This window comes from Diadema antillarum, unplaced genomic scaffold (assembly GCF_040938485.1).
Source record: "Diadema antillarum isolate AM-2024a unplaced genomic scaffold, OU_Dant_1.0 scf00000038, whole genome shotgun sequence".
In the NCBI taxonomy this organism is placed as follows: Eukaryota; Metazoa; Echinodermata; class Echinoidea; order Diadematoida; family Diadematidae; genus Diadema; species Diadema antillarum.
Genome location: NW_027270927.1, coordinates 3,967,830 through 3,980,627, shown reverse-complemented (window position 1 = coordinate 3,980,627; position 12,798 = coordinate 3,967,830). Strand labels below are relative to the sequence as shown.

The 12,798-nt window shown below is 37.3% G+C and overlaps 1 protein-coding gene across 1 annotated transcript; it reads left to right on the top strand.

The window, feature by feature from the left end:
• The first annotated feature begins 249 nt into the window (after positions 1 to 249).
• Positions 250 to 8,144, top strand: LOC139709950 (S-adenosylmethionine-dependent methyltransferase Rv2258c-like). Its single transcript, XM_071621903.1, has 4 exons — positions 250 to 460; positions 4,384 to 4,595; positions 5,406 to 5,528; positions 7,576 to 8,144. Exons 1-4 carry the CDS (start codon positions 270 to 272, stop codon positions 8,142 to 8,144), a joined length of 1,095 nt encoding a protein of 364 aa, XP_071478004.1. The 5' UTR covers positions 250 to 269.
• The last annotated feature ends 4,654 nt before the right edge of the window (positions 8,145 to 12,798 follow it).

Here is a 12,798-nt window from a genome sequence, read left to right as displayed (position 1 = left end):
TCAACACCATGTGGTGTCATTTTTCAATTAACACCAGTACAGTGTCAAAATAACACCAGGTACAGTGTCAAATTAACACCACGAAGTGTCAGGTGAACACTTTTCAACACCATCACAGTGCATTTTCAACACCTGTGGGTGTGGTCCTTTATTGAAGTTTGATCGGTGTTAGATTTAACACCCGTGGTGTTAAATCTAACACCGATGTTTTTACAGTGTAATATTCTTTTTATTTTGCGTTGTAGACATTCGAGGGCATCATCGAGAGAATGGCGGCAAAATACGTGAACGAAACTTCGGACGACTTTCTCGGTCGCATGGCAACCACTCTAAACGAAGGCTACAAGGCATTGGCCGTTGCTTTCGGGCTTCAGACGGGGCTCTTCAAGACCATGATTGAACTTTCTCCGACCCCGAAAACATCACAGGAAATAGCAGATGCAGGCAATTTCAAAGAACGGTAGACATTGTCATAAAATTTTTCATTCATTTCATTTCCACAACTTGCACAACTATAGTAAAAACAGAATGAACATACAAAACAACATGACAATCATAATATGCAGTACAGAGGGCTTATGTGGAGTAAGAAGCAAAGGCCATTGACCTGTCAAGACTTCTCCCCAGTAAAAGGTAACAACTGTAATAAAATTAACACAAAGACAAAGAAATACAAAACAGAACAAAACAAAAACTATATACATGTATATATATATATATATATATATATATATATACATATATATATACATATATATATATATATATATATATATATATATATATATGTGTGTGTGTATGTATACTATATAGCATCAATGATATTGCAAGAAGGCTTTAGTGCATATAACTATATGATTTTACAATATATTCTTTATGAAATAAAATGAAATAAACTGAAATGAAATGAAATGAAATCTTGCCCGGCGCCTACATTTCTGCGACATTCTTTGTAGCCACCATATCCATGTTGTCTACGGTGAATAAATATCTATTTAGCATAGCTTCATAAACACATTCTTTATTGTTACAATATATATTCATGAAATGAATTTGAATGAATGTCAACTTTTACTAATTTTGCTTAATTTTTCTCGGTATCTGTGTAGTGTGGTCCAATCAAACTTTTCCATTGGTCTTCTTCTTGTGATCTAAACGGAGTGAAAAAAAGATCAACACCGCCCAAATGCTAGCCCGGGAGCATTACGCATTTGCGCTTGCGATCGACGCATTAACAGAAGGTAGGATTATGCACTCCGTCACATATAGGCGTTTTCACATCAGCCCGATGTTTCGAAATAGCGCGCTATTTTCTGACTTGGGAAATTTTCCCGATAGCGAAATAGCGCGCTATTTGATAATGTGAACACAAATTAACGCGCTAATTGTATCGCTCTGATCGAGAAAATTTCTCGAGTCCAACTCGGGAAATTTCTGAAATAGCGGGATAGTAGCGCGCTATTTGCGCGCTATTTGATAATGTGAAAACGACTCGAGAAATTAGCGTGATGCATCCCATTATGCCTGGCGTGTGTGACCCGATCGATCGAGGCAAACTGCACACAAATCATGAGGAATTTTTGAGAGGGCACACACATTACTTATGCTGTTTGCACATACTCAGCTGTCGAATTAGCTCGAAAAAAATTCGGGCTAAGTCTCTTCGGGCTGATGTGAATAAGAAATGAAATAGCGCGCTAGTTCGCAATCGCGAAAATATTTCCAGCTTGGATTTTTATCGGGCTGATGTGAAAACGCCTTCTGGAGATAAAATTCCAAGAACATGTATCCATCACCATGTCGAAATGTGCGTGCGTTCATCAGTTTTCCCAAATAAAAATCACAATTGCTCTTTTTTTCTCTCTCCAGTGAATGATTAGGCGTTTTCACATCAGCCCGATGTTTCGAAATAGCGCGCCAATTTCTGACTTGGGGAAATAGGAAAATATCTCGAGCTTGGATTTTTATCGGGCTGATGTGAAAACGCCTACTGATTTCCTAGCATCCAGACCAATTCTAAAGGCTGAGAGAGAATTTTTCTTTTCTTTTCTTGCTATAGTTTTTTCTCACAAGTTTGGAGTTACTTGTCTATATTCATAAACCCAAAAGTCCCCGTTTTTGCCTGCCGCGTGCAAGCATTTTTTATTTTGTTTTGTTTTGTTTTTGTTTTGTTTTTACGTCGCTGCAATAGCTATTCCGCATGCCACACGTACCCACACACAGACCCAATAGGCGCGGTCACACTGGTAAACCTTAAATAGATCGCGATCTTAAACTTCTCGATCTTTTGCCAGTCTGACCACGCCTATTGATTTGAGTATAATATATGGACCTACTACACACATGAACATTTATGAACGAATGTCTTTTTTGATCCCATCATCACCATCACCGCCACCTGATTGCATGCATCTTAATGAGTATGTTCAGATATTTGGATATAATGACGATTGTGTAATTGTGCATCGACACTGACAAAAAGAACTGTTTCCCTCTTTGGTCTTATTTGGGTGAGGTGCCTTTTCAGGTGCAACTACCTTTGAATAAACGACAATGACGGGAAGTATCAAACCTTAAACGCGATAAAAATCAATTTGTGTCTCAAAATTGGTAATTACTGAAGTGGACACTTGTGGACACGCATGTAACTTCGCTCAATGGTAAGACATTTATGTCGTCTACCATTACTGTCCATATTTACCGTGAAACAATGTGCGAAAGTGGGAAAAATTGGATTACAAATCACAATCAACCTGCCAAAATAGTTGCTTTCTCGTATAAAGTACGTTTTTTTGCAGGTGAAATAGTTTGAGAGGTACCCCATGGTAATAATATACGCAATATTCTACTTATTATTGATATGGGCAATAACTAAGAGTGTTTTGTTATATACCTTTGATCACATTGATAAAACCTTCTCCAGTTCACGCAATAATCTTGATTTTATTTTTCCCCCGGAGGAGCAGCAATTACGTCATGTCATGGTATTTGAAGAGGAAATCCAGTCCAAACATAAGTTAGTCTGATAAAAAAGAGTAGCATTTTACGAGTTCAGCGGTAGAAATTTGACTAAAATTGGATGATAAATATGGAAGTCATGAAAACTTAAAGTTTTGATAATTTCTCCAGAACAGTTCTTGTATAGTGGGTAGGAATATGCAAATGAGTGAACGAACTACCATATTATCATACCCTCACAATTTTCCATTGATCGTGTTCAAATGAAATGACGAAAATTCAATGTTTTTGTCACTGAAGTCTGAAATACGATGTTACTCCCGGTTGAATAACTTCACAATAGTGATCAATTAGAGGATTTGAGCCTCGGTTATAATTGCCTTTGAATGAAAAACTGGACATTTCAAAATTTTATGTACAAACTATATATGGAAAGTTGTGAGGGAATGACATGCTCACTTTGCCATTTGCATATTCACATTGACTGTTCAAGAACTGTTTCTCGGCAAAATAGCGAAATTTCAAAATGCCATAACTTCCTTATATTTCATCTGATTCCGATCAAATGAAAATTATACCGTTGAACTCGTAATATCTTACTCTTTCTTATCAGACTAACATATATTTGGACTGGATTTCCCCTCTAAGACAGTTCTCCTGAGCCATGTAGGCTCCACCATATTTTTTTTTAAAAATCATTAAGATAATGCAATCAACTGAGATAATCGTATGAATATCGGCATTCATATGACAAAGTACTTCACATACTTGGGTTAGAAGTAAGAAAAAAAGAACTAAACATAATGATTAAACTGCTCAAGCAATAACAATTCCCTGTACCAAGATGGTCGCTAATCCAAAACGTCTACGTGAAGTTGTTCTGAAGGTTCGTTATTCCGAAGGTTCATTAATCCGCTTCTGTCGAGTAGCAAACGAACTGTAACCATCCGAAGAAATTTAAACACATTACTTGCTCATCAAATAATCCTGACAGATTGCAATACAGTATCTTGGCCAACAAGCCATTAATATTACAGTATGCATTCAATTGTTATGAACACCAGGAGAACAACATATTTACTTCGACATCACAAAACTTGTATGCCCTCGTCCTGTATTGAGCAACAACTATAATGAATACAATTTGAATAGGTTTAGGGTTCAACAGCAACAGCGAAATCATTTACTCTCCATATTAAAGAAAGAAATTTATTGTTCTCGGGTCCCGTGAAAGAAGTAGGCCCTATATAATTCAGAACACATTGTGACACTACGTTTTGCTATCTGACTTGCAATGAGTTCAAAATTTACCGTAGATGACATTACAATGTCTAATTTCGTGATGCATGTGATGTTTGAGATTCTGACCCTGAAAAATGACGAAAATCATCTAGGAGAAAAGATTGTTTTATGTTGGAATGACAGATATGTTCGAGAATGGCTGGGAGTAATGGTCTGTGGTGGCATTGTGGACATCGATGGGGAAACGGAGAAGTACCACCTTCCGGCCCACCGCGTGTCCGCCTTCCGCGAGGGCGACATGGAGAGCCTCACTGCTGCTTGGTGCAAGGGCGTGCCGATGATGAGTGAGGCGTACGACGTCATGTTGGAGGCGATCAAGAAGGACGGTCCACGAGGTGAAGTTTCCCTTTTTTTTTAAAGATACCTTCCCTTAAATGAAGAACGAAATAAATGGACAAAATAAATAACAAATACACCTAAGTTTTAGTGGTTCTGTATTTGGTATCCCAATTCGAGAAAGTTTCACAACGGTCCTGAAAATGGCAAGGAGGGTGGGAGAGGGGGCGGCGGTTGTCCACTGTATCAATTGTTAAGCCCATAAAACTTTGCTATCTCTTCGAATCTTCATCTTCGCAGCAAGAAAACTCCCTCCAACTTACGGACGGTGAAGTAGTCCTGTAAATATGTATATCGAACCTGCAGAAGTATAATGATTCTTTTGGTTGCAGTTCGTTGTTTTGTTGTTGCTGGGTTTTTTTTCCGAATGTTCTTTGACCCATGAAGGTTCGTTGATATGAAAATGAAATTATGTTCGTTATATATTCTGAAGGTTCGTGAATCCGAATGAAAATCAAGGTTCGTAAATACCAAGACTGGTAATCCCGAAGGTTTGTTGTTCGGTTTTTGCTCGGACGTTGCCGGGGTAACTTTTACTTGTTGATTTTATATCTCCTGCTGTTTTATTGTCATTTATTATGCGAGGAATTTCGTTTTCCGGACGTTGTCGCAACGTTGCCGCGGTAAAATCTGTTAAAACAGGGCTGTAGGCTTACTCTCCTCTGATGTGTTGTTGCTTTGATAGTGATCAAGCTAATCGAATCCTTACTAGGCCCACTGAGTTTGAAAAAAAAAGGCTAATCCGAGTGCCATTCCTATCAGACACAACGAGATTTTATTTCGTTTCTTTTTCTGTGGCATTTATGCAGGCGTTCCGTACTCGAAATACAAATCTTTCCACGCATTTGAAGCCGACTGCAGCATTCTCTGGTTTTCAAACCACCTGTGCCAATCTTTTATCTCGTCCCATCCGGCTCTCAAACGAGGACTTGGTAAGAAAGTACTATTATTCTTCCTTTACTGTTTATTAAAACTTTTCCCACTTGAATTAAAGGAAGTGGTGTACGCTGTATTAATCAAACATTTGTTTTTACACTGACACATACATGCTAATTCACGTACCATACATGTAGGAAAATTGCATAACAGTCGCCGAGCACGATTATTTCATTTACAGTCCTTCTTAAGAAATAGATTTTTCAAAAGCTGTAGGAGCTGCAATAATGTTAGAAAAAATATGAAAATTAGTATTAATAAAAAAAGACTATCTGCAGGTTAGATCGTCACAACGTAATGAAAGCACAATGAAATGGTCACAATGAAAACCTGAAAACCTCACAAATCACAAAAATACAATTTCATGGCTTATTACAATAGTGAATGGCCGCATCTAGGAATTACTTATTTTCTTATTCGAAGTATTTATGAATATAACACAGTCACTATACCGATACAATATCAGATCATAAGATAACATCAAAAAATCATAACATAAAAAAGCGGTAAAAATTTAAGGCCAGCATAAAAAGTGATGAGTGAGTTTAAGCCTCAGTGCATCAGAGAGTGTAAATTTCCTTTTTAGTTTTTACGCTGAACATAAAAAAAAATGTCAGGAATCTCTGAAGATTAAGAATTTTACTGAAAACTACAAGAACAATTACTAACGTTTCCAAAACTCACTTTAGAAGAGAGAATAAAATGTATGACATGGAATGCTGTGTACACAGATCTATATGTTACCAAATGTTATTAATTAATTCTGTTAATTTGATACATTTGATCAATTCTCCTTGCAATAGTTTAGAGTAACCTCAACGTAAACTCGAAATCTTGAAAGTTTTTTAAAACAAATGATATAAACAAGAAAAAAGAATTATGACGTTGGGATATGCAAAAATTTTGAAAAATCTCTCATTTGCATATTTCATCGGCTAACAAACTGGAGATCACATGTGAGAGACATCTTCATTTGACTACATTTCATAACAGCAGTTCAGGCGTTTACACTTAAAAAAGTATGGAATTACATAAAAATGTAATGTATTTCTTTAGTCACATACCATGAAAACGTATTCGTAAATTACTGTTTGAAAATACTTTATGATTTTGTTTTATCTTTTATTGCCCAAATATAACATTTGAGTTTTCTAGCGTTTATTTGCAGTAGCAAAGCCAAATCATTCGGCAATGAAAAAACAACACACCAAACAAATGACTTCTCTGGAACAAATAGCTTGGGCCTTATGAATATATTTTACAACTTGGTGACCTCCTAAACTGTAGTATGTGATTATTAACTGACAATTTACCATCGATTTCAATACCTAGACACATTATTTGTTGTTGTTAAATAAGTCATATCATATTCTTAATGTACTCAAAAACATTTCTTTCTTTTTATATATGGTGCTCCTTAGCTTATTTCTTTATTAAAACCCTAAATATTAAAGTCCGATGGCAAAAATAAGCCTAAAGATGTTTGTAAGCATGACTGCTAGTTGTTCATATACTACACCTAACTACATCTTCCACATTATATGTTTCATTGTGAGAAGACATTGAGACGTATAATATATCATTCATGAAAAACAAGAACTTATGGCCCTAGACTATTACCCTATAAGATACTCCTAATCTGACATTAAGAAACCTTTATACAAATCAAGATTGAGGTTTTGAATTTTTTTTTTAGGTTTGTCTCCCTCTAACAAATGGAATTTGTATAGACCGCAACTGCTGATCTGTAATTTAATAAACATGTCGGGAAAAAAGGAACGACGGGACTCGAACCTGTCACCTACTGCTTTACGGCGTTCCGGGCAGCGACACTACCACTACCAGGGAGACAAAAGGAAGAGAATCCAAAACTTCAACCTTCATCCATCTATACTTGATATTACAAATCGAGATTATTTTGATCTTATCAAAGATAAGTTGAGACTTATGAAAAAAACATTTATTTTGTATCCAATATATTTTTGTATGTTTTCTTAAAGGCCATGCAAACAGCGACAACTAATCACATCTTTTTATTTTCAGAAAATGGCTTTAGAGTCCTTGATGTAGGTTGCGGTCGAGGCGGTGCCAGTCGTAATATCGCCCTCCATTTCCCCCAAAGCAAGGTGACTGGACTTGACATCAGCGAAGAAGCCCTCAAGTACGCAAAGGAAGCAGCAAGTGCCAAAAATTTAACCAACCTCGATTACGTCTACGGTAACGCCTCCTCAATGCCCGAAGATTGGACTAATACCTTCGACTACGCGTTCATCTACGATGTCGTGCACGACGTTCCGCGGCCCGACCTCATCCTGGCGGAGATTCGACGCGTGCTGAAACCTGGCGCCATGTTCTCCTGCTACGACCCTAACATGCATTCCAAGCACGCGGACAACATCGAAGTGCCGCACGCTGTCACGCTGTACACCGTTAGTCTTTTCCACTGTCTGCCGGTCTCCTACCAGTTCCCTGGAAGCATGGGGCTGGGAACTTGCTTCGGTAGAGAGGAAGCGGTTAAACTATTTGAGAAATGCGGCTTCACTGTCCAAGCGGTGGAAAACCCTGTGCAAAGCGACGATATGCTTCACTATCACTGCACCGCAAATCCCTAGTGTGTCGGTAATTTAGACCTTGGTTAATAACAAAATCATCATTGTTGTTATTGTCGTAAATGAAAACTTCTACTTAATGCGACTCGCAGAATAACTCATGGCAGTACGTAATTTCGTAAAGTAATGATTATTGATTTCCTTGATAATGCGCAGAATTCTCACCGATGCAGTGTAACTTCCGTTTGACGGCATTTATTCAAAACCCTGGTCTCTTTGAGACCTATTTCTCTTCCGAAATCATTTTCAACTTTCTTCCTTGATTCTTTGTAAAAACATATGCATAACAGTATTGGTTTAGCTGTACAAAAGAGGCTGACTTTCGAAATAGAAAAGAAGAAAAATCAGGCAAACAAACAATCAAAATCAAATATGATATTTAGCTACCTTTCATTCTCGAATAAAAATGTCAAAAAATTACTTTTCGAGGGTTTATCTTCTAACGAATTGTTTCATCTCATTGTCTCACTCATGCCATATGTAATTTGTACTATGTGTGTTTAACTGAAGTATGTATGATTTTGTTATTTACAGACCAAAAGGCATCAATAGAGGTCAACATACAATGGATTGCAGGGACCTTTACTTAATCAGTTGATCGAGCTACGCTGAATAGACTTTGAGCTTCAATTCTTGTAGCTTTCTTTTGCTCTTACCATTGTCTCCTTCTTACAGGCGATCTTTGAGCAGCATTTGTCTCTGATTTGATATATTGTTCTCTGTAATAACATGTATCTGATTATCTTTTTATTTGGCTCGACATAAAATGCGATATTCTCTATGCTATTATACGCTGTAGAAGTATCACGGCCATAGCTCTCATAACTTACAAGCAAGTATCGTAATTAAAAAGAACTGGAAGTAATAATCCGATTATTTAGCTTGACGCGTCAAGTTCTAAGTGGGGAAGTGCCACTGTTATTGTTAAACAACAAGTTTATTGAAATACACATCGCATAATCCGCGTGGGGTGCAAAACGTGTCTAATTGATACATAAACCCAAACTTATCCCGAAGGGCTTATTCATGCATGTTTAATTTGTACCAAATTATTACTGTGCTCAATTTAAGAATGAAGAGCATAACAATGACAAAGAACGTAGTATCAAAGCTACTTAAAACAACGATTAATTAACGAGATTCTTCAGAAGGTAAAGGAACTAGTGCACTATTGTGATTTACAATAAAGTGAGCAATCATATTATTTTGTGAGACCAATATGCCATTGCTCATAAATTATACAGATTCATTTTTAGCAACGTAATTTCAGAAATTGTAAATAATGTTCTATGAAACCTCGTACCACTTCACAAAATCCTTACCCCAAAAATAATCATGCTCACTCTATGTTTCTAAAGCCTGTTCAGGTATGTGATACAGTTCTTGAAATCCTTAATAAGAAAAAAGTCCTTGACATTGCAATGTTGATTTCGCGTCTTAAAGATTATAATATCGCAATGTTTTGTTCAATGTTTAACCCATCACTAAAAGATAGTGTGTTTCCGAACTGCAATGACTGAACCTATTCACCAAGGAGGTAGTAATGACACATTAACAAATCACAAAGTCATATCCACCTGTTGTATGTGTAGTTGGTTTTATGCAGGAAGGGATATTCTTCCTACATGGCTATGTTGGAAGTCGGAATATAATAAGAGAGTCTTTTGAAACTAAACAAGTTTCTGATTGGATTGCTTTAAGACATATCTAAAGCATTAATCAGAATTGAACGCAGTATTCTCACAAAGAAGATGAAGATATACAGTGTATGTGTTTCTAGAAGAGACAAGACCCTGAACTAATTGTTTCATAGTTATTTACATAATGGGGTGCGATATGTGTTCATTAATAGCATAATATCATCGTCTTTCTCTCGCTGTGCTGAGGTTAGTACTTCTAGGTGATCAGTAATTAGGGCCTTTGCTATTTCATTAACATATTTGAATGTTTGACTGTTTGCGACTATGAAGTTATTTCGTACCAATGTCTTTGCGGATGATACCACTTGATTCAGGTCATGTAGGTCTAGAAACTGAGTTACAACACAAGTTTTCTTTGTTCAACTTTCAATAATGAACTTTGTGAAGCTAACTGGCTTTCAGCAGCGAAACATATAACTGTGTGTGGATAAGACACGTTGTGTGAGTTATTTGCTTTTAATGCTTGAACGAATTGTCAATGAAGTTGTTACGTGTATAAACAACAATTGTGAAGTCCCTTTTGTTATCAATATCAGTGAACGTTTAGTTGTTGTGTCTGATATAAAAAGATAAACGTTGAAAGAATAGGTACGACAGTACTACAAAATGCCTCAGACGTTTGTAAACAATTTTTCCTAATTTATTCTGCACCCTGTCAAGCCCTACCCCCTTAAAAAAGGGGGAAAAATCCCAGACCATTTTTGTTCACATTCCAGCCGTAACTCATCCTCCTGTAACATTTGAGCTGAACGATATACACAGTCTCGTTCCTTATCATATACATCAACAAATCGTCAGAAGCATTTTCACTAAAAAAAAAAAAAAGAAAATGCAATGCTGTTGTAAGGGCAGGTATAGTAATAGCAATGAACTGTATTACGATAATGATAACATACTGTATGGTATTATATTGTAAAAGATGCCACTTTACACACCTTAGCAATACCTATATATTACCTATTGTTATACATAATTACACATTGTGCATCATGGGGCCTCGTACGTATAACACACGCACAACAATGCATGGTGCTCGGCCGCTTTTTGCTTTTATTGACATTTAAACTTTCAACGACAACCTTCAAAGGGGAAAAAACTCAACCTTGAAAACGGCGAATGATTTAATCCATTTACCATGCTGTCATTCAACATCAAGCATCGAGTATGTGTCGATATCGATGTTCAAAGGGAAATCAAACCTTTCATCACGAGTTCCCTTCGTCGTAAAGTTTTTAGTTTAACATGAATAAGGAGAATGAAAGTCTGGACGAAATCGTTGAAGGAATGAGGAGTTGTGTATTTCTGTTACGAGCGATCACTACAGAGTCGTACACACATCTTGTCTTATATTCAGCACACCAATGTTTAGTCACGTGATTTCATGGTCTATAATTTGTTAAGAACAGCACATTTCTGAACGCTGTAGCTGAACTCCAGACAGGGAGATAACTTCGAATACAAGAGCAGTGAATGAACGAAACAAAACAAATTGATCACAACTGTTCATAAGTTTGACTGCTGCCCTCTTGTGTTGTCAATGTTATTCCAACTGCTGTAACGTATAGTATTGTACTCAAAAATAAAAGGCTGCAACCTCCCTATCTATTGCCTGACCTTTTTTCTTCATTCTTTTTTTTTTTCGTAAGCGAGATGTTCAACTTGGACTGATGACTCGGAGTTTCCGTTAGATTGAAGCGTTGTTGTTGTTGTAACGTTAATCTAAAGAACAGGGCCCCGTCCTATAAAGCCTTCAAATCAATCACAAGTCCCCAAATCAATCGCAACTTGCATTGCAGCTCTCAAAAAACTTGTGATTGATTTCTATCACAAGTCTTTATAAGACAGGCCCCAGATTGCCGTAAAGAACCAATATAGACGAATGCTTGACGTGTATCCCATTGGATTTGTCTTGTGTCACCTAGCTTTTATTTTCTGGTATTTTTCTTTTTTTAACCAAACCACTTTTTGCCCTCTGATCTTTTGCTCTGTCTGTCGTGTCCTAGCTTTTGAGAAATTCTTCACACCCTATTTCGAAAACTCCTTATTAGTTATAAGGTAGAATCAAGCTCATCACAGAGACGGGGTGAAAAGAACAATAAAAGGGTAGAATTTGTTGTTCGGTACTACATATTAGGCAAGTCAAGAATGATTAGATACCAGATATCGGCTGATCGAAGATGGGGTGACGTGAAGAGCCACTTCTGGACATTCTGCTTCTTCGTCACAAGGCTGATCAAGCTGGCTGGCCCCGGGGCTTTGATGGGATAAGATCCCGTTAAAACTCACATGATTTCTTTCTTTTTAAATTTTATTATGTTAGATCCGGTGCTGTGCGGTAGGACGAAACTAGCTGAACACAGTACTGAAGGACAACATCTTGCTGTTAACGCCATGATGGAAACGTCGTGTGCCGATTATTTCACGATGGATTTTAGGTGTCTAGTAGCCCAACGTACATAGGGAAGTACAATATACATTGTACGTTCTTTGAAGTCAAGATGCACCCTTGTGTCAATGAGGGCCCCATTTCATAAGAGATGTAAGGATAGCAACTCTTGCTGGAATGGCAACTTCCAGTAGCAACAGCTAATCAGGAAGCTGGATTCTTGTCGTTACCATGACAACTGCCATTCCAGCAAGAATCATCTTTTTATGAAACGAGGCCCAGAACTGCAGATTGTCGAACAGGGCACCTGGTCTGGTGGTATATGTAAAAACCAGGGCCGGCAGAGCGCTTTCAATAGTGTGGGGGCCCACTTCCGGGTTTCATGAGCTAACAAGCAAAAAAAAAAAAAAAAAATAGAAAAAAAAAGGTCCTCAGCTCATCTCTCCACTTCCATTTCCGGGTTTCTTCAACTGACAAGCAAAAAAAAAAAAAGGGGAAAAAAAAAGGTCGCAGCTCATCTCTCCCCTTCCATTTCCAGGGGTTTTCAGCTGAAAAGGTCTTTAGTGGAAAA